Raw genomic sequence first — 25,037 nt, 5'->3', positions numbered from 1 at the left:
GATGGGGTTCATAATGATCTCATTAAGAGGCAGTATTACTCTTGATAGGCCCGTTAACATTAGAATATCCACCAAAGCATGGGAGGACTCCCTGACCAACTCTACCTGGATCCCCAGGTTTTGGGCCTCTCTCTTAAGGAGCTCCTAATGAGCCCTACAGTCATCCTGAGAGGGTGCTATATCTGCTCCCACCACTGCCTCATCAGAAGAGGAGGAAGAAGCCTGAAAAGGTAAGAGGCACTGTTCTTCACCTTCGGCGCTGGATAGGTCTCCAAGTGCTGGCTCTTGGTATTCGGCGTTGGCCTTGATACTGGATCCTGGATCCTGCTCTAAGTGGTGCGATGGTAGTGCTCTGGACTCAGATGCCACAGAGTATGACCTTCTGGACTGGGGCCCCTGCACTGGTGGGAAAGCCCAGGGGTTCCAGAATGGCCATTGTGCTGGTATCTGCCACTGATCTGCTGGCCACACCAAGGGTGGGATGCCTTGGCCCAGGTCCATAGGAGAATTGTGCCAACTGGAGTGATGGTGCCGGCTTCGGCGAGAGACTCTGCCTCCAAGTCCGACTCCAAAGACTCCTTTCCTGGAGACCAGGGAGGTACGGTGATGATCGGTGCCAGTGACCAGTGCTGAGAGGGAGGAAATTGGTGTTGGGCCATCATGGTTTCCCTTTGAAAGGCACCTGAGACCTAAGTGCCACAGAGGTCCTTCCATTCGGTCAGCTCCTGCATAGCCGGAGATGCTGGTACCAGCAGTGAGAGTAAGTCTCTTGCTGTGGCGAATACCTCTGGTGTTGACTGTACTGCCAAGGCACTGGAACTCTGGTGGCTTTCCTGCATAGGTGAGTCCATAACGGTACCCGCTATGGGGCTGGAATCAATGGCGCCACACAGCTGATGCTGGTCACACTCTACTCTTCCTGCCCTGCCGACCTTGGGGTTGGGAATCGACCTCTATTGGTCTTCTTCTGATAGAGGTCTGATAGAGGAATGGCAAACGGTGCCGAGGTTCTCTTGCAGGAGCACTTTTCTTCTGTACTGGAGATGGTGGATGGTGGTGAGGCTCTTGAGATGTGGAAGGAGTACCACATCTCCTTGGTACCGGTGATGAAGAACAGCACTGAGGGTCCCGAACAGCAGCCAGGGAGCTCCTTACTGAGGCTGAAGTGCTCAGTGTCAAGTCTGAGTGACCCAGCTCCAAGGGATATTTTAGCGCTGCCTCCATGAGGATAAATTTCAGTCTGGTGTCTCTACCCTTTTTGGTGCGGGGCCTGAAGTCTTTACAGATCTTACAACGTTGCCGCATGTGAGCTTCCCCCAGGCACTTAAGGCAGGTGGAATGGGGATCACTCACAGGCATAGGCTTGTGGCATAGGGGTTAAAGCTCAGAGACCAAGTTCTGATAACCTAACTATCTAATAACAGAAACAGATTGCAAGGACAAGGTAGTTCCAGCAACTGTCATAGGCGGTAAGAAGGAACTGAGGGGGCTGCGGGTTGGCAGGACCCTTTATATCGGTACTATGAACGCACGATCCCTAGGGGGCACCAGAGCCAGCTCGAGGGATACTACTGAGGGAAAATTTTCTGCCGGCTGTTCTCGGAGTGAGTACACCCCTACATTGGAAAGGACGTGTGCAAAAATAAAGGATTGTTTTCAACAAAACTGTTATCATGTTTGAATGCCTTTGTTTTGAGTCAGATGACATGATGCAGACCATGCCAAGCAGTCAGCGTAGACCAGGACACAACGGGATGAGTTCTTGACCCCATTGAAACCAATGGGACATTTTCCATTAAGTTTAAGGGAGCCAGAATTTCATCCATTGTGTTCAATATCATGTCTGCTATAACTAAATAGCACTCAGCATTTTTTAATATCAAGACATTTATTTAGGCCCTTCTATATGGGATAAGGAGCCTTCCTTTAGGAACCCCTTCATGAAAATGTATTAGCAGGTGTACACATTTTGTAGGCATCTAAAGTAACTAGATCTTAACAGAACCCATGATGACATACTGATGTAACCCTTAAATTCAGTAATGATTGATGACAAGCTTATCATTTGCTGTGGCTTTAGTAAATACACAGGATCTGATCTTGTCATTGGTCTGCACTCAGAACTCTCAGTGACATCAGTGGAACTTCCAAGGTGAAATGATGGCGGAACTGGGCCCCAGTAGTTAGACACATCCATACTGTGTGTCACTCTGTATGCATTTACCTGTTTTGTTTCCAGAATATTAAGACGGTAGTATTTCACAGGTCCAAAGAACCCTTCAATGCCAGGTGCGTACCCACTGCCTCCAAGAACAAAGTATCCAGCCATATCGTCATAATAGAAATCTTCCCTAAAACTTGAAAACAAGACACATAAATGCTCTGAGTATTTGGAGGTATCATGAAGCAAACAAGAACCCTGTGTCTCATACTTTGGTAGAGACTACCTTAAATTCATCCCAAACATCTATTTCTGTTCCCTATCCTTTTACTCTTACTGTCTCTTTGGAAGTCAAGGCAGTTAAACTGAAGTAAAGCCACTTTAGTTCTGAATGAGCTTGTCTATACAGGGGTTTAATGTGATTTAGCTAATCCACTTTTAAATCACACTTGTAGTTAATTCAGATTAATTTTCATGAGTGTCCCTGTGTAGAAAAACCCATAAAAAAGATTTAACAAACATTTTGTTTCACAAACATTTTAGAACCGCTAATTTTTTTGTCTGTTGACATGATTTGCACATTTGAAGTATCTTTCTTCCTAGTTTTTTGTCTCCAAAATCCAGACAAAGATCTCGACTTTTTTATATATTTACTATGAGTCCATTGTCACAATGAATATCTACAAATGCATCTTACACAATTCACATTTTGTAAACAAGAATGGAGAGGAAAAAGAGTAAACACCAAAGCTTGAAATATAATGTATTCCTTTTAGGATTCCTTTAATAAACTCTTTGCACAAGAGAGTCAGTTGTATGCTAGAGATAAAACGAATAATTTATCATGAGATTTTAAAAAGAAAAATGGTCTAATAGCTTGGAGTCAGGGATGGAGAAAGAGCACTAAGTCAGTGGGACAGTACAAATACAGGAGCCACCCCCAACCGTCTACACTAGAGGCATGATCCTCACGCCACTGAAGTTGATGGAAATTTTGTCATCAACTTAAGAGGAGCAAATCTGGACCCTCCAGGTGAAATCCTGGCTTCTTGAAGTCAATGTCAGTTTTGCCATTGATTCTGTGGGGCCAAGATTTCACCTTAAGAGCAGATGATTCAAAGCCCACTGAAGTAAATTTTACTCTACTAGTTTCAGTGGTCTTTGATAAGACCCTGTGAACTAGACTGCAATATCTTTACTTATGCTGAGTAGCAGGGGCGGATCTATATATTTTGCCGCCCCGAGCATGGCAGTCAGGCGGCTTTTGGCAGCATGCCTGGGGGAGGTCTGCTGGTAACATGGATTTGGGAGGTCCACCGGTCCCACGCCTTTGGCGTACCAGCTGCCAAATTTCCGCTGAAACCATGGGACCAGCGGACCTCCCGCAGGCATGACAGCCTGACTGCTGCCCTCACGGTGACCGGCAGGCCGCCCCCTGCGGCTTGTAGCCCCAGCCATGTGCTTGGTGCGCTGGTGCCTGGAGCCGCCCCTGCTGAGTAGTAACTTACTTCTCAAATAGTCCCATTGACTTCAGAATGATTTCTCATGATGTATTCAACATGTGTACAGGTAACGTAATCTAGCCCTATGATTGTTGTAGTGACACGAGTGGGTAAAGAATAGTGTCAGAGAGGCAGAGTAGAAAGATTTGGAAAATCAGTTTTGGAATTTCAGTTACATCCCTCTTCCCTGCCCTCCCCTCCCCATCCATGCCCCACAACCAAACACCGATCACATTATTATGCAAAGGGAAATGTTTCACTTACTTAAAAGATTGATGCTGGTGCCTTTTCAGGTTCTTCCCAACAATGGTTATTTCTATCTAAAAGAATGGAAAATATTAAATGTCAGTTGTGATAGCTTGCAATTTTTAGTCTAACTGCCATAATATTACTTGATACACATTAGCTCTTAGTTTTGAAAATTGTCGTTTGCATCCTGCTATATCTTTCGGTATGTTAAGAGGGGCACTGTCAAACAGCTTAATGGGATTTTCGAAAATACATAGTTGCTTTGGAAGATCCCACTAGGTGGCTATCTGCATCTTTAGTGCCTAAATACCTTTAAAAAACTGACCTCTAATCTCTTGCTGACTCAGTTTCCCATCTATAAAATGGGGATAATAATCCCTACGTAATTCATTAATGTTTTTGTGATACTACAGTGATGTGAATCCTAGAAAAGCTAAGAAATAAATAGCTACTCAATAGGTACTGCATGTGTGGTGGGAGGGGAGGAGTGAGAGGAGGAGAGCAGTGTATAGAGTTTCTATTACTCTAAGATGATTTCTATACATACAAAAAAGCCATATGGCATTTCCTTGTGGTAAAATCTTGGGAAACATCACAAAGTTTACTGTGTGGTGTTTCCTCCTGATATTACCTCAGTAGGAAGGTATGTGGAGCTTGGCCTGTACACTCTATAGTGAAAGGGGGCTCCTGCCAAACACAAACTGAGAGCTGTCCATCCATGCTGCTCTCCAATCTCCATTTCCCTAAGGGCCCTAAGGCTCCCTTAGGAATCTGGCCTGACTTCACAGGTATTGGGCAAGGCACCACATGGAAGCCTGTCTTGGAGGGGAGTGGAGGAGTGTGCCTTGTAGAGCAGCTGCTCCCAACCTTGTAGTGGGCCTGTGGAGAGGCTTCTGCATGGCTAGACCATGTCATGCTGCTTCCATCCATCTTAGGTACTTATTGGCTCCCCGATACTGTAATATCTGAGTACCTCACATAACATGTATTTACCCTCCCAACACCCCTGAGAGACAGGTGCTATTATTACAGATGAGCAACTGAAGCACAGCAAGACTAAGCAACTTGACTCTGGCTGAGCAGGGAATAGAGCCTGAATCTTCTATGTCCCAGGTTACCACTCTAAGCATTTGACCGTCCTCCCATCTGGCTTTGTTCCTCCTGCCGCAGGAGGGTCTCTGATGAACCTTTTTATGCTCCTTTCATATCAATAGAGAAAAGCATGAGATTTTACTTCAAGTCTATGTGAACTAACTCTACCCTAAGACTGCAGAATAATGTCTTGATTTACCCATTCAAGTGACCAATAGGCAACCCCCTTCAACAGGAAATGACTTATTCGCCTTTTGTTAATATTGACAATAACATTCACTTCTGCACGTGAACTGGGCTTCAAGCCAGGTCCACACCTGTTTCCAGAAGTGGAGGCCTGAATTACACAGTGCAGTTTAAACAAGTTAAAAAAGCCACCTAAAAATATTCAGAAACAAATGGCTTTTTTAATTTCCTATTTAAAAAAGTAGGTTGGAGACAGAACACACGTTAAAATGAGGTAGTCAGTTAAAAATAAATGTACATTGCTTTCTGATTTTTTTGCAAGAAAATCAGGCTACTTTGTGGAACCCTGACCTTTTCCTCCATTTATATATTTATATTACAGATGCCTGGAGTTAAGGTTGCACAAATGTTTTCATTTTAAAGTGTCAGTCCTTCATTGCACTGGAAAACATTCGCTTTTCTAGCAGCAGCAGAGCTACACTAGAGCTAGCAATGACTAATGTGTGTGGATTTGTGATAGACATTGGCCTCTAAATCAAAAGACCTAGTTTCAAATCTCAGGTCTCTCATTCTTTTGCTGTGTGAACATGTGCAAATCATATAACCTCTCTTTGCCCAGTCTGTAAAAGGGGATAGTGGTGGCATAACCCAGTATAAATAGCCCTATGCAAACTCCAAACACTGTTACCTTCATCTTCAACTACAAGATGGCAGCTGTGACACCACACATACCTGTCCTCCATTAAAAGAGAGATCTAGTCGAAACCACTGTTTCAGAGGAAGGCTGAAGATAGTTTTCACTGCAAGGTCTTCTCCTTTGACAAGGCGCATCTGTATATGAACATAACCTGACAAACACAGCAACAAATGAAAACAAAGAAAGAAGTAAAATCCACAAAAATATGAAAGCTAGGAACTGGCTTCCTAAATGTTGTTCACAATAACCCTGTCCTGTGAAGCAATACAATGATAATTTGACTGTACTACTTAGAATCACAGAAGTTAGAGTCACAGAGTCAGCGATTTTAAGAGCAGAATGGAGTATTATGATTATCTAGTCTGATGCCCTGCATAACACAGTCCACAGAATTTCACCAAGTAAGCCTTGCATCAAGCCTGCTCTAGTTGAGCTATAGCATATTTTTAAATAAAAACATCCAGTCTTGACTTCAAAAGAAGTCAAAAGAATCCACCAGATCCTTAAGTAAATTGTCCTAATGGTTAATTACCCTCACTGTTTAAAAAATTGCATTTTACTTCCAGTCTGAACTTGTCTAGCTTCAGCTTTGAGCCACTGGATCTTGTGATGCCTTTTTTCCAGTTAGAGTCCTCAACTTTCAGAAATCTTCTTCCATTGAAGATACTTGTAGACAATGATCAAGTCACCCCACAACCTTCGTTTGGATAAGATAAACAGACCGAGCTTCTTACATCTCTCACTATAAGGCAGAACTTGAATCATTCTAGTACCTCTTTTCTGAGCCCTTTCCAATTTTTCAACATTCTTTTTGAAGTGTGGACACCAGAACGGGACACACTGTTTTAGTTCCAGTCTCATTAATTCCATATATAGAAGTAATACCATTTCCTTCCTCCTACTCCATATTCTCTTGTTTACCCATGCAAAGACTATGTTTGCTCTCTTAGTCACAGCATGATGCCAGCAGCTGTGGGAAAGACCTATAATATTTAGTTCATCCTCCTGAGAGTGTGGGATTGTTTTTTAAAACAAAATCAGAAAAGAAAACTGGCACTTTCTGAGATAGCCCAGGCCGGATGCAAAGATTCCTATGGAAATACCGTGGTCAAATTTAATTCTTCTTAATCTTACTCTAATAATATACTGGATAGTTTTTGTTTCCAAACACACGGGGCCAAAATGGAGCATTCTGCCAAGCATGAGTTCAGTAAAATGGGCATTACAAAAATGTTTGTAAATGTTGTTCTTTGTTACAGAGCAGGGATGATAACATTATTTCTCCTCTGAAGGCCTTATACTATTATTACCTTCTTCATTTAGAAATACAGCAGGGGTACTATACATTTCTCCTGGGTCAATAAAGTAGAATATTCCACACAGATTCTTTTCACAGTGATGGAGTAAATAAAGCCAAACTGAAATAGTGAACCTGCATGAGTAAAAAGAAACAAACAACCCACTCTGAGGATATAGATCATATCAATTTTTAAAGTCTACATATTTTTAAAGACATGTTTTCCACTTTAGTTTAGGAAAGCTCATTTACTCTCATGATCTTCAAAACAGAACACAGAGCAGTTACAACTGCTTGGGACAAAACAAGCCATTTCAGAGTCTTGCTGCTGAGCTCTCCTCTTGGATATGCAGGTTTGCATTGATGTAGCACCGAGAAGTCAGATACAGTGCTTGATTTTCCAAGTTATACAGTGATTAGAGAGGAGGAGCAACTCTTTAGGGCAAGCTTGTGGCCAGCCCTTCTGCTGGTGCACAAGGGAAGGACACAACAGCCTGTCTTCTACTCTTGCACCCCTGTGTACGGACCAATTATAGTGTGGCTAGGGAGCATAGTCCCTTAGATCTCCCTTGGATACCAGCTGTGTGAAAGGAGGGGTGGGCTGAGACAGATGTTAATGGAGAGCAAATCTTCACAACCTGGGGCCCAAAGGAAAGATGTATTCACCTGCCAACCTAAGATTTGACAGTAGGGCGGATCTCTACAAGTTGGGAGGGGTGAACACACATTCCTATCAAACAATGCTAGAGGAGCAGCTCTCAACTATCACCAGATCCCACACCAGTCAGGAGTTAAAAAATCAACTGACAACTAAAAAACAATCCTCCACTATAGAGGCACCCCATATAGACACCACGGCGGGGGCGGCGTGTGTGTGTGAGATTTCTAATCAGGGCTGCTGAAACCTGTGAACAAATGAGCTGTGCATTGTGCGGTAGCTGCAAGCAGTGGAAATGCTCTGGGGAAGTCCAGCTCAGAATTATTATAGGAATCCAACCTCTGGGTGACATGGACATGTGCAGCTATTGCAAGGTTGTCACAGGATAAGTAAAAGGGCAGCCTGTACAAATCACATAACAGTGAAACTGTCTGTACAGGGCCAAATACGGCTCTCAGTCATGTTGGTATAAACTGAAGTAACTCCACTGATTTCAGTGAAGTTACACAGTGGATATGCTAGGACACTAAAAGCTGAATTTGGCTGATAGGCTGCAATTTGAAAAGCAACTCTTCATTGGCCTAACTCTGCTCTCACTGGAGTCAACGGGAGTTTGATGATTTAATTCAATGCTGTGTGCTTTTGAAAACCCCACGTACATTAAAAATACATTTAATAGTATCTTCTGATAAATTACCTTCTTTTAATGATCTTTAAAAAGTGCTATCCCTCAGTTCCATATTTTTATGGGTTTAGAAAAATGCACATTTTAAATGTCTTTATTTTAAATACTTTAAGCTTGATCAACTCACTCCAATTTCCATGATAAATGATATTTAATGTACAATATTTTATGTCTTTCCTCAAACCTAAAATAGTGTGTGTTAACCTAATGACTAATAACTATATGTTCTCTTCCTGGAAAAATGCATGGGAGGAGAGTAGTTACATAGTAAGATTGATGCACTCTGATAGTTGGGAATGTCACATCATTCTGAGGAGTACGTTTGAGAGGCAGAGTATCTTATAAATTATGTGTACACAAATCCACAGGGAGAGACTGTGCTCTTTATACATATCCTTCATGCCTATACACCACTCTGTGCATCCTTCACCCCGGCAACACAGCTAACTTAACTGCTGCATTCCTATTGATTCTCTGATTGCAAATGTGTGCATGTGGCCCTTCTGATGGCTGTCACAAGGCACACAGTGCCTGAGTCAGCACCCCCTGTCACTGTAAATCTCACTGTAAAATATAATCCTCTGGCAAGGAAAAATGCCGTGGCCAGTAGATGCTCCAGGATTCCTGCTTCCCCTTGGTGCACAGTGCCTAGAGGCAGCTGCCCCATGCGATGGCTGAATTTCTCCAGCGCTCTCTCACTATCTTATGCTCATCTGCTTCTCTGAAGGGGAATATATGTCCTTACAGAGATTTCTGCACTCAAAGAAATCCCTGATTAAGACTGAAAGCTTCAGATTGTTGAATTTGGTCTGTTTGCTCCCTTCTGCTGTAACATGTGGAGAGGAACAAAAAATCACATGTAAATGGGACTGTGGAGAAAAAGCTGTGAGGTAGCATGTTTCCCCTCCCACTCACTGTGTAGCTATCAGCAGCTGGTTTGCCAAGCACAAGTGGTGTTCCATGTAAAAGAGGGGACATGGCCTGGTGGCAGGGGAAGGGAAATTGTGAGGCAGAGGGGAGTTAATAGTGCATATTCCCATCCACAGATTCTCAGAGGGGGAAGTTGAATGCAGCTGCAGTGGATGAGCCACTTATAGCATGGCACATGAGCCAGCCATGCTACCAGTTCTAAAGGGGCAAGGAGATAGAAAGTGCATCAAAATAGAGCTTCTACACACGGATGATTTAAGAGGCCTGTGTCTAGGGCCACTAATTCCCGCAGATCCTCAGGATCAGCAAGTTTGGCAGCCACACCTCCTGTCCTTTAGTACATGGGGTGATATACAAATCTAGTAATCATTTTCCGTGTTGCACTGAGGGGAGGTCAGGGAGCAACAGGAGCCCAGGGGAAGGGTAGGGATCCACCTCTTTCCCCCTCAGATCCCTGTGTGGTACCAAAGAGCAATGGAAGCCTGGGAAAGCTGCAGGAGCGGAGTTCTTCATGAAGTACGACTTCTCTGCATATCCTGGGAAGGAGTTTAGAAGCTGGGAGCCTTACTTCAGTGCTGCTGGAATGTTTTGAGGGAGTGGAGGATGGAAGAGGAGTTAGCCCAAGTTTATTTGGTGTTGCAAATCTCAGTCCTGTCCTCTCTCCTCCACTGAAAAAAACCCTTATAAACACCAGCAGGATAGCTGCCCTATCACTTGCTTGAATTAGTGGAGAGTGCTTTTTACTTGTGATTTTCTGTACAAGGATTGCTCTGAGGACAAATTTTGGCCATTAGGAATTAAATATACTCATCTTCCATGATTTGCATTTGCTTACTTTGGGTAATCGATCTGTTGCTGCCTGATTGTCTCAAGCTCTCTGTTGTGAAATCTCTTGAACTTCTTCACAATTCCTGTCTTCTCTCCACTTGATGCATATGGAAAACTGAGGATCTCAACAGCATCTGCCAAATGTAATCATTCTTAGTCTGCCAAGAAATGTCAATTCACATTGACACCCCACGTTCATACACTCTTAAATGTTTAAATGAAATAACTTGTAACATAGATCAAATGTTATGATCTAGTCAGCCCACAAATACACAACAAATCCCTAATGTTAGGTCAACTGTCCTTTATGCAATACACTGCAGCCCAGGGAGAGGTTACTCACAGGAGGGAAAGAAGCATGGGGTCCATTCCTCATGGCTATTTTGAGGCTAGGATCAATGGTAATGAGGTCACAAAATGTGGCAAAAATTCCAGTTTTTAGACACAGATCTGCCCAATAGGATCCTGAGAGACTTCTGACAGATCGTAGGTTTCCCTAGACATACTGAGACCGGTGGGTTAACTAGATTTCTACGGAGATATCCTGCAGCCTGAAAGCTGTGCTTGTGGAACAATCATGGCTAAACCCAATCATGAGATGTCATGTTGCATCCCAGTGTGATGGCATGACTTATGCAATGCCACACTGGATCATAATGCAAGACGGCTGTACCAAGGAACATGCTAAAAAAGAAGCAACTCTCGGGTCCCAAGCCCTTTGAATACATTATAGTAAATGCTCAGTTATAGTGGAGACAAAATAATGGCCTCATAACAGTTATAGACTATAATGTAAGTAAGACCATTCTAAACTACATAGAGTCAAATTCTACCCTTAGGTACATGAGTGCACTCCCACTGATTTCACTGGCAGAAGTACCCATGTAATCAAGGGCAGAACTGAGCCATAAAGGCCTAAGATGGCAAAACCTGTTCAGTTTTGGTGATAATAGACCTTTTCCTGAGACAGTGGGTCACATTCTGCATTTACTTCTGTACCCACACACTGTCTTCAATAGGGGTGGATGGGTGTAAATGAAAGCATAATCTGACTCACCATATGCTTTAACTCATTTCTGTTCCTTTCTAGGAAATGTAGAGGGATGCTTCAGATTTTGTTTATAAATAAAGTGTAGTATAGGAAAGCTACAGTTGCAGATGAGATGGACATTGCATTCTAAACCCTATTTTCAGTTGTTTCTGTATCATAAATTTCTTTCTGGGTTGAAATTTCACATTTGCACTCTTAGTCCAAAGGCTAGTCTTCTGTGTGGGGGAAGGAAGGGAGATACATTTTAGGGCCTGATCCTATCATTCTTGTATCCAATGAAGTAGGGTGCTTTGATTTAAATCAAAGCTATTTAAATCACTGTTTTTAATCATTTTGCTACCAAAAGTAAATCCCTCTGGCAAAATATTTTTGCTAATAACTATGTATAAGTTTCTATAAAAGTATATATTTAATGTGCCATTTTGGTCCCACCTTAGCTCTCTAAAAAAAGGAAACGTGTAATTGTACCTACCAGTCTCATGCAGGCACTGAGGTATCCTGTTTGCCTGGAGCCTCCACATATGCTCGGAGCTCCACTTAAAACATACTTTGTGATCTTTGTATGGACGCTCACAAGGTGGAACAGTTTCCAACAAAGTATAATTCTTGGCAACTGCCTGTAGGTAGCTTTCATCCTGTTTGGCATCATAGCTCCCAATAGGTTTGTGATTGATCCATGCATATAATATCACAGTATGCACTATTATAGAGCGTCTGATGAAATAATCATCTCTGTAAACCATGATGTTTGGAAATTTCAAATGCACTGTTTGAGTTCTACTTATATGAAGATGCTTCTCATTCTTCCACCTCTTCTTATACACTAACACACCAGTTCTGAACTCCGATGAAGCTACTGCTTCCAAAGTGACAGTGCAAGGCTTAGAACATAAATACTGAACTGAGACCTCAGAATTGTTAAGAACTCTTTTTTCTAAAATGTTTAAATGAATAAAATCTTCGGAAGCTATGCTTTGGTCAGACTTTGGGATAACAGGCGTCGTCAGGAGTGTCTCTCTTCCAAATGATGGCACAAAACTCTGGAAAAAAAATTCAAAATGTTATATCCACCTGCCTGAGTTAAACTTTATTATTAATATATTTGCAATGGTATGTTGCACATGTTTCTTCTCATTTTAAAATGTAAAATGTAAGATACAGTATTAGACACCCAAAATGTAAAGACCCTTTCATACAGAAACTAGATATGGATTATTGAAGAGACATTGTTAGAATTTTTAGGCTAATATTTGACCAGTTTAAATACTCAGAATTACGTACACAAACAAATATACATATAGATATATCCTGCAAACCTTCTCAGGTAAGATCCTATCCACCAAGGAAATGACTTACTCTAGGAGGCACTAAGCACATTTTAGGATCAGACCATCAGAACTCCTATCCTAATTTATAGGATGGACCCTTGTTTTGTTTTTGTTTAGCTGTGGTTTTTGTCAGCTTTTTATTAATACAATTTTTAAAATAAATTTTCCTACTACAGAAACCTTTAAATTAGTCATCTGTAAAGTGGGGATAATACCTAATCCACTTCGCAATCACATTTTTGCTAGGATTAATTAACATTTCTAAAGTATCCAAAAGTGCATTACAAGAATGAAATACAGAATGGCAGTGCACTTACTAGTTGGAAAGCACAGTAGTCATTATTTGCAGCAGTGTAGACTGAGGTGCTAAAGTGTCAGTCCCCCCGCCCCTCTGGTCAGACAGAACCGTTGCACAGAGTTTGCTCAGTCTGGAGGGGCAGTCGGTCAGCCTTTTCTGTCTGAGTCTCTATAATAGTCCTATTCTGGACTATGAAGGTCTTTGTTTCTGTACCTATTGGGTGTACATGTTTCCCCTTATAGTTGGCCAGGGCTAGCTGGTCTGGAAACACCTTTTGGTACTTAAGTCTCCATAGAGGGATCAGTAGGCGAACCCACGCCAACCTACTCCACTGGGTTCCAGCTCAGGGCCCTTAAATCAGGCAGGGACAATCAATCCTCAACAATTCCTCCTACTGTACCCAGAACTCCTTTCTACCTTACTTGGCTTTGTGGGCTTCTTCAGCCCATAGTTACAGTCATCCCTTGTCTGGGGTGTTGTGCGTGGGCAGCTTGTCACCAATCTTCTGGCAGGACTTCCCTTCTCTAGCCTGCTAGCTCCTGTGGCAGTCTCCCCACCCCTTTGTTTCACAGTTCCTTTATTCTTCCAGCTGCTGTGAGGCTGCCAGTCAGCACTAGCTGAGGGATCTGCCAATATCCCTTGGTCAGATCTAAGGTCATTATATAATATGTGCTTGTCCTAGATGTTCGATGAGGTTATCTTCTCAAGACATTGGGTAGGCATTGAACAGCAATAGTAAAACAGAACAGTGTCCTGCTAATTTCACATGCTAACAATCCATAGGCTCAGGAAGACAACACTGCATTAGTTTACAGCTGATTCACATAGTTATTTTAACATCCATAAGGGCTATAAACTTTTTATTAATTGGAGGGGAGTTAGATTCCACTGAATTTGATGGCATTGGTTCGATCGCCATGCCAGATTTCAGGGGAAGCTTCCTATTCACCAATGATGAGCGAGGAAGTGGATTGTCAGCCTATGAAACATCATTGATACCAGGCAACAAAAAAAGAAAAAGGCTGAATAGGCATTATTATAAATCATTCCATTAGTATCAGGGATGATGAGCGTGTCATTGGGGGCTCTTATTATTGCTGGACCAAATTCAGCTCTGGAGAAACTCCACTGACCTCAATAAAATTGTATCTGCTTACACAAGATCTGAACATGGCCCATAGTCCTCTACTGTACCATGCTGAATTTTAAGATATGTGCAAAAGCCCCAATATGAGAAATTCAGCACAAAGGGCTCAGTCTTGCTCCCATTCAGTATCAATAGCAAAACAATCCCCACTGACTTCAATTGGAGACCAAAAGAGCAAAAGCAGAGTCCTGAAATTATGCTGCTTTAAATTGATTTGTATAGTGGGTGCCATTAAAAACTCATTATTTACCACCACCGGGTACCTGCAGTAATGACAGTATACTCTGACATGTAAAAGAAGAGCTACCACCGTACCACAATCCCTCTGGAAAGGAAAAGGTTGAGCTTTTAATGGCATCTACTATACAAAGTTTTCTAATGCATTAATGGTATGACTCATCCCTTCTTAGATCAATAATGTACACTGAGAAATAGTGAGTAACCCTAACTTGGATAGGAGGAAATAAATATGTCTGGCCAAAATGAGGAGGATCCTCTTTAAAAGGTTACATTTTTAAGATCAATATTGCCACAGAGTTAATAATCCTTGTGATGTTTCTCACTTCATAATTTGTAACTCTGTTGTCAGAGGCAAAGATGGTAATCTAAAGCCTGATCTAAGGCTATGCAGCAGAGATAAACACAGCCCTTTCTGTACGGGCGGTGCAGGCAGCAAATATGTAATGTTCTGAAGATAAATTTTGACACTAAAATAAGAAACCAGGAGGAGAAGGTTTTTTTCCTTTTTTATGGGTAAAAAAAATAACTACATACAATCATTTTAAAATGATGCCAGTAAGAGTTAGGTATGTTGCTTACCTAAGGTCACAAGAATTTAGAAATCGGAGGCTAATTTTTTTTAAAAAGCTATGGGCCAGATGTTCAGGTGCTCAAACCCACAATTGGGGCCAGATTTGGAAAGCTCTCATTTAGGCACTTACATAAAGGCAGGTTTTCAAAAGCACTCAGGATACAGCAACTTCCAGAGTGAGGCTGATGGTTTTCCAACATTGAGCTCTTTTGAAAATGTGGCCTTGATTGTTGGTGCTGAAAATCTTGTGAAAATCTTGCCCATGTAGTTTTCATTAAGTATAAATTACCAGATTAATGGCCCTGTTATCAACTCTTCAGTTCTTACTCTCACACACTATCCTTAATCAAAATAAGAGAACAGGTTACAGATTCAGATAAGTTAGATGTACTCAAAGTTGGCAGGGCCTGATGAAATCCATCCTAAGGTACTTAAAGAACTAACAGAAGCAATCTCAGAACTGTTAGTAATTATCTTCAAGAACTCCTAGAGAATTAGGTGAAGTCCCAGAGGACTGGAGAAAGGCAAACATAGTACCGATCTTTAAAAAGGAGAACAAAGAGGACCTGGGGCGTTATAGACCAGTAAACCTGACTTTGATACTTGGAAAGATACTGGAACAAATTATTAAACAGTCACTTTATAAGCACCTAGAGAAATGGTTCTCAAACTGTGGGTCAGGACCCCAAATGGGGTTGCCAGGGCTGGCTTAGACTTGCTGGGGCCCAGGGCTGAAGCCTGAGCCCCACTCCTCAGAGCTGAAGTCAAAGCCCGAGGGCTTCAGCCCTGGGCAGCAGGGCTCAGGTTGCAGGCCACCTGACTAGGGGCTGAGGCCCTTGGGATTCAGCTTTGGCCCCTTGCCTGGAGCAGTGGGGCTCAGGCTTCCTTCCCCCCGACCCGGGGAAGTGGGGCTTGGGTGAGTTTAGGCTTCGGTCTCCCCCTCCTGGGGTCGTGAAGTATTTTTTTGTTGTTAGAAGGGGGTCATGGTGCAATGAAGTTTGAGAACCCCAGACCTAGAGGATAAACAGGGTTATTAGCAATGGCCAACAGGGATTTGTCAAGAACAAATCATGTCAAACCAAACTCATTTCTGTCTTTGACAGGATCACTGGTTTAATAGATAGGGTGGAAGCAGTAGACATGATATATCTTGATCTTAGTCAGGCTTTTGACACAGTCACACATGACATTCCCATAAGAAAATGAGTTAAATGTGCTCTAGATCATATTACCATTAGGTGGGTGCACAACTGGTTGAAAGACTGTACTCAAAGAGTAGTTATCAATGGTTTGCTGTCAAACAGGGGAGGTGTATCTAGTGGGGTTCTAGAGAAATTAAGTCCTGGGTCCAGTACTATTCAGTTTCATAAATGACTTGGCTAACAGAGTGGAGAGTATGCATATAAAATTGGTGGATGACACCAGACTCGGAGAGGTACTTTGGAGGAAAAGATTAGAATTCAAAATGACGGTGACAAATTGTAGATTTGGTCTGTAATCAATAAGATGAAATTCCATAAAAACAAGTGCAAAGAAAGAAAAGTCAAATGCACAACTGAAAAATGGGGAATAATTGGCTAGATAGTGGCAGAACTGAAAAGGATCTGAGGGTTATAGTGAATCTCAAACTGAAAATGAGTTAACAATATGAGGCAGTTGCAAAAACGACCAATATCATTCTGGGGTGTATTAACAGGAGTGGTGTATGTAAGACTACTCTACTAGGCATAGCTGAACTACTGTGTCCAATTCTGGGCAACATTAAGAAAGATGTGGACAAACAGCAGAGAGTCCAGAGAAGAGCAACAAAAATGATAAAAGGTTTAGAAAACCTGACCTATGAGGAAAGGTTAAAACAACTGGGCATATTTAGCCTTGAGAGAATACTCAGGGGAGGGACTGGTAACAGTCTTCAAATATGTTGAGGGATGTTATAAAGAAGATTGTGATCAATTGTTCATGTCCACTGAAGGTAGGACAAGAAGTAATGGGTTTAATCTGCAGCAAGGGAGATTTAGATTAAATATTAGGAAAAACTTTCTAACTATAAGGCTAGTTTAGCTCTGAAATGATCTTCTAAGGGAGGTTGTAGAATCCCCATTTTTGGAGGCTTTTATGAACAGGTTGCACAAACACCTGTCACGGATGGTCTAAGTTTACTTGGTCCTGTCTCTGAGCAGGGGACTGGACTTGATGACTTCTTGAGGTCCCTTCCAGCCTTATATTTCTATGATTCAAATGAATATAGTCCTATGGAAAATAATGGGATTCTTCTTTCTAATAATGATTGTACATGAGTAGGGGCTGCATGATTGGACCCTGTCAGTGGAAAACTAGAGGAATCTATTTTTTTTAATCAATGTTAGAAAAAATTGGAGGAGTTGGTAGGGGAAGTCAACATCACTGGGAATGGAAATAGGAATATGTTTTGATGAGGCTTGGCAGATGGGTGGTGTATTGATGCGGGAGGGTGCAGTTGAGTAGGCACAGGATGAAAGGAGGAAGGGCTGTGTAAGGGGATAGGTATGCATCTTGGGGAAGCAGAAAAAGAGGAAGAAAGGGGAGGATTATGAAGGAGCAAGAGGTGGGGCAGAATAATGGAGAGATATCAGGGTAGGGCCAGGATTTGTGTGTACTGGGGGCAGAAGGGGTATGGAGGGCATATATTAGGGGTATGGGTGTGGGAAATGTATTGGGAAAATATTTGGGGTTGTACTGGAAGTATGTTGGAGTGGATGGATGGATGTACTGGGATGGGGGGCTGTACTGGACAGAGGTGTGTACTGGGTGTGCGCTGGGATGGATGGAGAAGTGTGGAAGGGTGTATTAGCAACATACTGGGGTGAATGGAGGGGTATATAGGAATGGACAATTCTATAGGGAGTGTGTTATGGTGGATGAAGGGTGTATTGGGATGGAGGGATGTATTGGGAGTGTGCTGGGGTGGATGGAGAAATGTGCTGGGATGGAGAAGCATATAGGGAGTGTGCTGGGGTGGATGGAGAGGCAAATAGGGAGCGTGCTGAGGTGAATGAACATAAGAACGGCCATACTGGGTCAGACCAAAGGTCCATCCAGCCCAGTATCCTGTCTACTGACAGTGGCCAATGCCAGGTGCCCCAGAGGGAGTGAACCTAACAGGTGGATGATCAAGTGATCTCTCTCCTGCCATCCATCTCCATCCTCTGACAAACAGAGGCTAGGGACACCATTCCTTACTCATCCTGGCTAATAGCCATTAATGGACTTAACCTCCATGAATGTATCTAGTTCTCTTTTAAACCCTGTTATAGTCCTAGCCTTTACAACCTCCTCAAGCAAGGAGTTCCACAGGTTGACTGTGCACTGTGTGAAGAAGAACTTCCTTGTATTTGTTTTAAACCTACTGCCCATTAATTTCATTTGGTGGCCCCTAGTTCTTATATTATGGGAACAAGTAAATAACTTTTCCTCATTCACTTTCTCCACACCACTCATGATTTTATATACCTCTATCATATCCCCCCTTAGTCTCCTCTTTTCCAAGCTGAAAAGTCCTAGCCTCTTTAATCTCTCCTCATATGGGATCCGTTCCAAACCCCTAATTATTTTAGTTACCCTTCTCTGAACCTTTTCTAGTGCCAGTATATCTTTTTTGAGATGAGGAGACCACATCTGTATGCAGTATTCAAGATGTGGGCGTACCACAGATTTATATAAGGGCAATAACATATTCTCCATCTTATTCTCTATCCCTTTTTTAATGATTCCTAACATCCTGTTTGCTTTTTTGACTGCCACTGCATACTGCGTGGACGTCTTCAGCGAACTATCCATGATGACGCTAAGATCTCTTTCCTGATTAGTTGTAGCTAAATTAGCCCCCATCATATTGTATGTATAGTTGGGGTTATTTTTTCCAATGTGAATTTTTTACATTTATCCACATTAAATTTCATTTGCCATTTTGTTGCCCAACCACTTAGTTTTGTGAGATCTTTTTGAAGTTCTTCATAGTCTGCTTTGGTCTTAATTATCTTGAGCAGTTTAGTATCATCTGCAAACTTTGCCACCTCACAGTTTACCCCTTTCTCCAGATCATTTATGAATACGTTGAATAGGATTGGAACTGACCCTTGGGGAACATCACTAATTACCCCTCTCCATCCTGAAAATTGACCATTTATTCCAACCCTTTGTTCCCTGTCTTTTAACCAGTTCTCAATCCATGAAAGGAGATGGAGAGGCGTATAGGGAGTGTGCTGGGATGGATGGAGAGGCGTATAGGCAGTGTGCTGGGGTAGATGGAGAGGCGTATAGGCAGTGTGCTGGGTGGATGGAGAGGCATATAGTGAGTGCGCTGGGTGGATGGAGAGGCGTATAAGCATTGTGCTGGGGGGATGGAGAGGCGTATAGGGAGTGTGCTGGGATGGATGGAGAGGCATATAGGGAGTATGCTGGGATGGATGGAGAGGCGTATAGGGAGTGCGTGGGGTGCATGGAGAGGCATATAGGGAGTATGCGGGGTGGATGGAGAGGCGTATAGGGAGTGTGCTGGGATGGATGGAGAGGGGTATAGGGAGCGCGCTGGGTGGATAGAGAAGCATATAGGGAGTGCGCTGGGTGGATGGAGAGGGGTATAGGGAGTGCGCTGGGTGGATGGAGAGGCATATAGGGAGTGCACGGGGTGGAGGGAGAGGCGTATAGGGAGTATGCGGGGTGGATGGAGAGGCGTATAGGGAGTGCGCTGGGTGGATGGAGAGGCGTATAGGGAGTGTGCTGGGATGGATGGAGAGGGGTATAGTGAGTGCGTTGGGGGGAGTATAGGGAGTGTGCTCGGGGTACACCGAGGGGTGTGCTGGGAGGAACGGGGCATCCTGCAGAGCACAGCGGGGTCCCGCACAGCCCCCGGGGTTGGCAGCGGAGGATGTGCCTGCTGCGGGGCAAAGGAGCTGGCAGCCCAGCCCAGCCCAGGGCGCTCCCGGCCGCAGGTCCCGGCCAGCCCCGCGGCGGGAGCGGTGTGCGGGGAGTGGGGGGAGGCGGGCTCACCAGCAGCCAGAGCAGGAGGAGGCCCCCGTGGGGCACGGGCCGGGGCTCCGCTGAGCACCACATGCTTCCCAGGCGGCTCAGGCGCCAGCTGCTCCCATGGGCGTCGCGGGTGCCGCCGGTGAGGGCGCGCGGCGGGTCGGTGCCGAGAGCGGCACTTGCTGCGGCGGGTCGGTGCGCGGGCCGCCCGGGGAATCCGGCCACGGGGACTAGGTAGATCCTGCTTCCTGGAGCTCAGCCTCCGCGCGGGGAGGAGGGGCCGCCGGGGCGGGGCTGGAGCCTCCCCGAGCAGGTGCAGCAGGAAAGGACGCCCAGGGCCAGGCAGACACACGCACACAGTCTCGCTTTGCCCTTCCCCTTGGTATAACTTGGGTCGGTGGGTGTTAGATCAAGGGAGACAATCCGCCGTTTTCGCTCCTCTCTAACGCTGTTTATCTGAGTGTGTGGCACTGCCTTAGACGCTGGCTTGTGTAGTGTTCAGCGTGTGTATTGTTTATTCCCCTTATACTGCCACCTTTGCGGGGGTGGGGGAGTTGGGAGGAGGGGAAAGTAATTGGAAATACACCTTTTAGTTTGGAGGTGGGCTAACAGAAGGGATCATACTCTTGTTGTCCAATGTCCGTGTAAATGTATCCAGCATTATAATAATTTCTGCTAACACATTATGGAAGAATGATAAACCCTTATGTTTCAGGGTTTAAACCAGGGGTTGGCAACTTATGGCACGCGTGCCGAAGGCGGCACACGAGCTGATTTTCAGTGACACTCACACTGCCCAGGTCCTGGCCACCAGTCCAGGGGTCTCTGCATTTTAATTTAATTTAAAGGGAAGTTTCTTAAACAGTTTAAAAACCTTATTTACGTTACATATAACAATAGTTTAGTTATATATTATAGATTTATAGAAAGAGACCTTCTAAAAACGTCCAAATGTATTACAGGCACACAAAACCTTAAATCAGAGTGAATAAATGAAGATTCGGCACAGCACTTCTGAAAGGTTGCTGACTCCTGGTTTAAACCAATTGCTAACTATTAGGGACCAGGATGACATGAGACCTAATGTGAGAGGCAGATTATTTCACATCTGTTCCTTCTGAAGCCTGTGGTGCTGGCCTCTGTCAGATGCTGGATTAGCTGGACCTGGGGTCTTGATCCAGTCTGGCAATTCCCATGTTACTATGTCAGCCTTCAGGTTTTCTGGATTTTATTCTTCTATAGACTTCCCATGTCAAGTCTGGCATATCACTTAACTTTGCTGTGCCCCAGGAACCCATCAGTCAAACTGGAATAAGTTGTAAGGCTTCATTAATGCTAGTGAAGTGCTTTGAGAACATTTGTCACATATCTATAGAAGTGTACATTATCATTTTATTAGTTATTAACCATAATCACAGAATAATAGAAATTACAATAAAAAAGACATTGCATGGGCTTTAGTCCTTGGTACATTTTATTATTATTAATTATTATATATCTGCATTATGCTAGAGCATATAGTATGTTAGGCATACACACATAGGAAGGCATAGTAGCTGCCATGAACAACTCACATAAAGCATACTATTGTTTTTACTTATGCTTTCAAACCTGAACTTGAATAAAACATAAGGCAGGACACTGTCAATTTAATTGCCATTTTCTAATAATGGAGTTAAAATGATTGTTTAATATGTGTTTCTATCATATTGTAATTAAGAGCTGTATTAGATAATGGAGTTCAATGTTATCTGTCATTTATGTAGACCAATAGAAATGCATGGCACTTTACAGGCTTGTGGGCTTCCTGCCCTAACCAAACTACAGTCTAAGGCCTTGGTCCTAATCAGTAGGATTTGGCAGATCTCTTGCACATATATGGAGCCCTTAATGCAAAACTAAAGGGACCTTAAGTAGTATGTAGGGCAATGTGTGGTTCCTCTATGTTTTGTTGAATTTTAGCCTTGCAGGATATGGCCCCTATCCTGCTCCCATCAAAGCAAATTCCCACTGGCTTCAATATTAGCAGGATTTGGCAAATATTGCTTCCCAACATCTGAAGTATTGTACTACATACAAGTTCTGTCCTTGAAAACATTTGTATCTGGTTGGGAAGGTCACAGTGTTTAGGATGACAACTATGCCTTCTTCACATACCACAAATGCTTGTCCCTTTAAATATCCCAAACTGAAAATTCAGCTTATACCATTATTTTGCTTTTTAATGATGCAAAACAAAAGCCTGAAAGGGTTTGTTTTTTTCCCCTCAAAAAGGGGCATTGGGAAAGGAGGGCTGCTTTTTACATAGAGCAGGGGTTCTCAAATTTCATTGCACTGCAACCCCCTTCTGACAACAAAAAGTACTTCACGACCCCAGGAGGGAGGACTGAAGCCTGAGCCAAAGCCTGATCCCCATCACTCTGAGCAGGAAGGCCAAAGCCAAAGCCCAAGGGCTTCAGCCCCAGCAGGGAGCCTGTAACCTGAGCCCCGCTGCCCAGGGCTGAAGCCTGCAGACTTTGGCTCTGTGCGGTGGGGCTCAGGCTTCAGCTTCGGCCCCAGGTAGTGGGGCTCGGGCTTTGGCTCTGGCCCGGGCCCCAGCAAGTCTAAGCCCTGGCAACCCCATTAAAATGGGGTCGCGACCCACTTTGGGGTCCTGACCCACAGTTTGAGAACTGCTGAATTGGAGATTCAGATCGTGTCCAATGTGCTTATCCTGAAAGACTCTCTGGACAACAGGAGAAACTGTAGATGTATGACAGAGTTATCCTGCAAGTGAAAGGATAACTGAGAGGGGCAATGACTCTTGTTCAGGCTGTTTAAATCTTTGTTTTTGATAATACATTCAACTGTAACACCTAACAAAATATTTGGGGCAGAAAAAACTGTCTGTTAAATATTCAACATCCTCTCCCCTTCTATTAAAGACTGAAAAATCTCTTGGTCCACAATCTGGTATGCCCAAGGAGCCCTCCAGCAAAACCAGAAAAGATTGACCATGACATCCTTAACTGAATATTTGTAATGTAAAAAGCAAGCAGAACATGACCCTTTTTTAAATAAATTATCCAGGCAGATGATGATTGATGATGCTTGTACAAGCAATTTCTTTCTCTTTGCAGGTTACATTCAAAGCACCCAAGAAACTGGATTCTACTAGAATCAATCATCCGGCTGGTTATCTACTGAAAAAGACAGTTTGGCATCTTTGCATAATGTAATAAAAACCTCACATACTTGTTTGTTTATTCTGCTGTGTTTGAAGTCACAGGTATTCGTCTTTCTGCATGATGATGTTATAACTACAAAAAGACTGGTTTCAGAGTAGCAGCCGTGTTAGTCTGTATCTGCAAAAAGAACAGGAGTACTTGTGGCACCTTAGAGAACACTTCAACCTCTCTAACCACTCAGTGACAGACTTGAAGGTGGCAATTTTACAACAAAAAAACTTCAAAAACAGACTCCAAAGAGAGACTGCTGAACTTGAATTAATATGCAAATTAGATACAATTAACTCAGGCTTAAACAGAGACTGGGAATGGTTGGGTCATTACACTAATTTAATCTATTTCCCTATGTTAAGTTCTCCTCACACCTTCTATGGGTCATCTTAATTATCACTTCAAAAGTTTTTTTTTCTCCTGCTGATGATAGCTCATCTCAATTGATTAGACTCTTCCTATTGGTATGCATACTTCCACCTTTTCATGTTCTCTATATGTATAAATATCTCCTGTCTGTGTGTTCCATTCTATGCATCTGAAGAAGTGAGCTGTAGCTCACAAAAGCTCATGCTGAAATAAATTTGTTAGTCTCTAAGGTGCCACAAGTACTCCTGTTCTTTTTAGAAAAAGACTGACTGGAGTTTGAATGTACTAGTAGCTTAAATTGCGTATATTATCATTCACTTCATGGGTTACCAAGTGGTGTTAAACAGCTGTTCTATTCCACTCAGGAGGTGACCTGATTCATGTCCACGTTTGTAATTCACTTTAGGATCAATCATGATGAAAAGCACAATGTAGATGTATTGTTATTAAACTATATACATCATTATACTCCTGGGGGAATTCTGTGCCAAAAAAAATATAAAATTCTGTGCACAATATTTTAAAATGCTGCATATTTTGTTTGTCAAAATAATACAATATAATCATGCTGGTTTCAATTATTTAGTTAATTTATTTAAACTACAATACAATGGATGGAGAATGGGAGTGGGGAGCATTGGAGGAAATCCCCAAACTCTCTTGCCTAATAATAATATAGCTAGGTTTGATCCTTTATTTCTAGTTATTAGTCAACAAATATATGCAGCCATATGCTCAGTGTTACATCATAGGTAAGGCTATGTTTTAGTCATGAGTATTTTTAGTAAAAGTCATGGACAGGTCACGGGCAGTAAACAAAAATTCATGGTCCATGACCTGTCCATGACTTGTATTATATCCTCTGACTAAATCTTGGGGGGAGGGGGACGGCCCGGGGGTGCCGTGGGTGCTGGCAAGGAGGCAGCCTGAGGGCATGCAGCCCAGGACCACGGCTGGTGCTGGGGGGAGGCTGGCAGGCTCCCTACCTGGCTCCGTGCCTCCCCGGAAGTGGCAACATCCCCCTCCTTCAGCTCCTCGGTGGAGGTATTGCCAGGCAGCGCTGCATGCTGCCTCCGTCCCGAACGCCGGCTCCGCAGCTCCCATTGGCCGGGAGGAGGTTGTCGCTTCCGGGGAGCCCCCAAGGTAAGTGCTGCCCAGAACCCTCACTCCGTTCCATGCCGCAACCCCCGTCCTCTCCCACACCCAAACACCTGCTGCTGCGCGGGGTGTGGGGGGGAAAGGTACAGTGGCCCGAGACTGCCCCAGCAGGAGCTGGTGCGACTTGCCCAGGGGCTGCCTGAGCTGCTCAGGCGACCCCAGGGCCAGGCTCACCAGCTGCTGCAGAAGTCACGGAGGTCATGGAATCCATGACCTCTGTGACAAACTCCCAGCCGTAATCATAGGCAACTGAGGAGCAAGGGAGGGCTGGGGCATCAAACTCATAATTTATATTGGCTACCGACCATCTCCAGAATGGTCAGTAGCAAACAGTTCATGGAGCACATTTTGATAGGAAACTTTTTCAG

The 25,037-nt window shown here is 43.5% G+C and overlaps 1 protein-coding gene and 1 long non-coding RNA gene across 2 annotated transcripts in view; one reads left to right on the top strand and one right to left on the bottom strand.

Annotated features, from left to right (window-relative positions):
• SEL1L3 (SEL1L family member 3) overlaps positions 1-20,081 on the bottom strand; it is a 70,686-nt gene extending 50,605 nt beyond the window's left edge. Inside the window, exons 1-7 of the mRNA XM_045017414.1 lie at positions 19,949-20,081; positions 11,809-12,376; positions 10,293-10,419; positions 7,198-7,319; positions 5,923-6,038; positions 3,928-3,983; positions 2,225-2,357 (exon numbers count right to left, since the gene is read on the bottom strand). Of these exons, the coding sequence (XP_044873349.1) occupies positions 2,225-2,357; positions 3,928-3,983; positions 5,923-6,038; positions 7,198-7,319; positions 10,293-10,419; positions 11,809-12,376; positions 19,949-20,011 (1,185 nt within the window). The 5' untranslated portion in view covers positions 20,012-20,081. The remainder of the gene's footprint in view (positions 1-2,224; positions 2,358-3,927; positions 3,984-5,922; positions 6,039-7,197; positions 7,320-10,292; positions 10,420-11,808; positions 12,377-19,948) is intronic.
• LOC123370699 overlaps positions 1-23,154 on the top strand; it is a 92,190-nt gene extending 69,036 nt beyond the window's left edge. The window contains exon 4 of the long non-coding RNA XR_006579511.1: positions 23,044-23,154. This is a non-coding gene — a long non-coding RNA (uncharacterized LOC123370699). The remainder of the gene's footprint in view (positions 1-23,043) is intronic.
• Positions 23,155-25,037: the final 1,883 nt, after the last annotated feature.

The sequence above is a fragment of the Mauremys mutica genome, chromosome 5 (assembly GCF_020497125.1).
Source record: "Mauremys mutica isolate MM-2020 ecotype Southern chromosome 5, ASM2049712v1, whole genome shotgun sequence".
Taxonomy (NCBI): domain Eukaryota; kingdom Metazoa; phylum Chordata; order Testudines; family Geoemydidae; genus Mauremys; species Mauremys mutica.
Note: the sequence above shows the minus strand (reverse complement) of the source record. Positions and strands in the feature narration are given on the sequence as shown.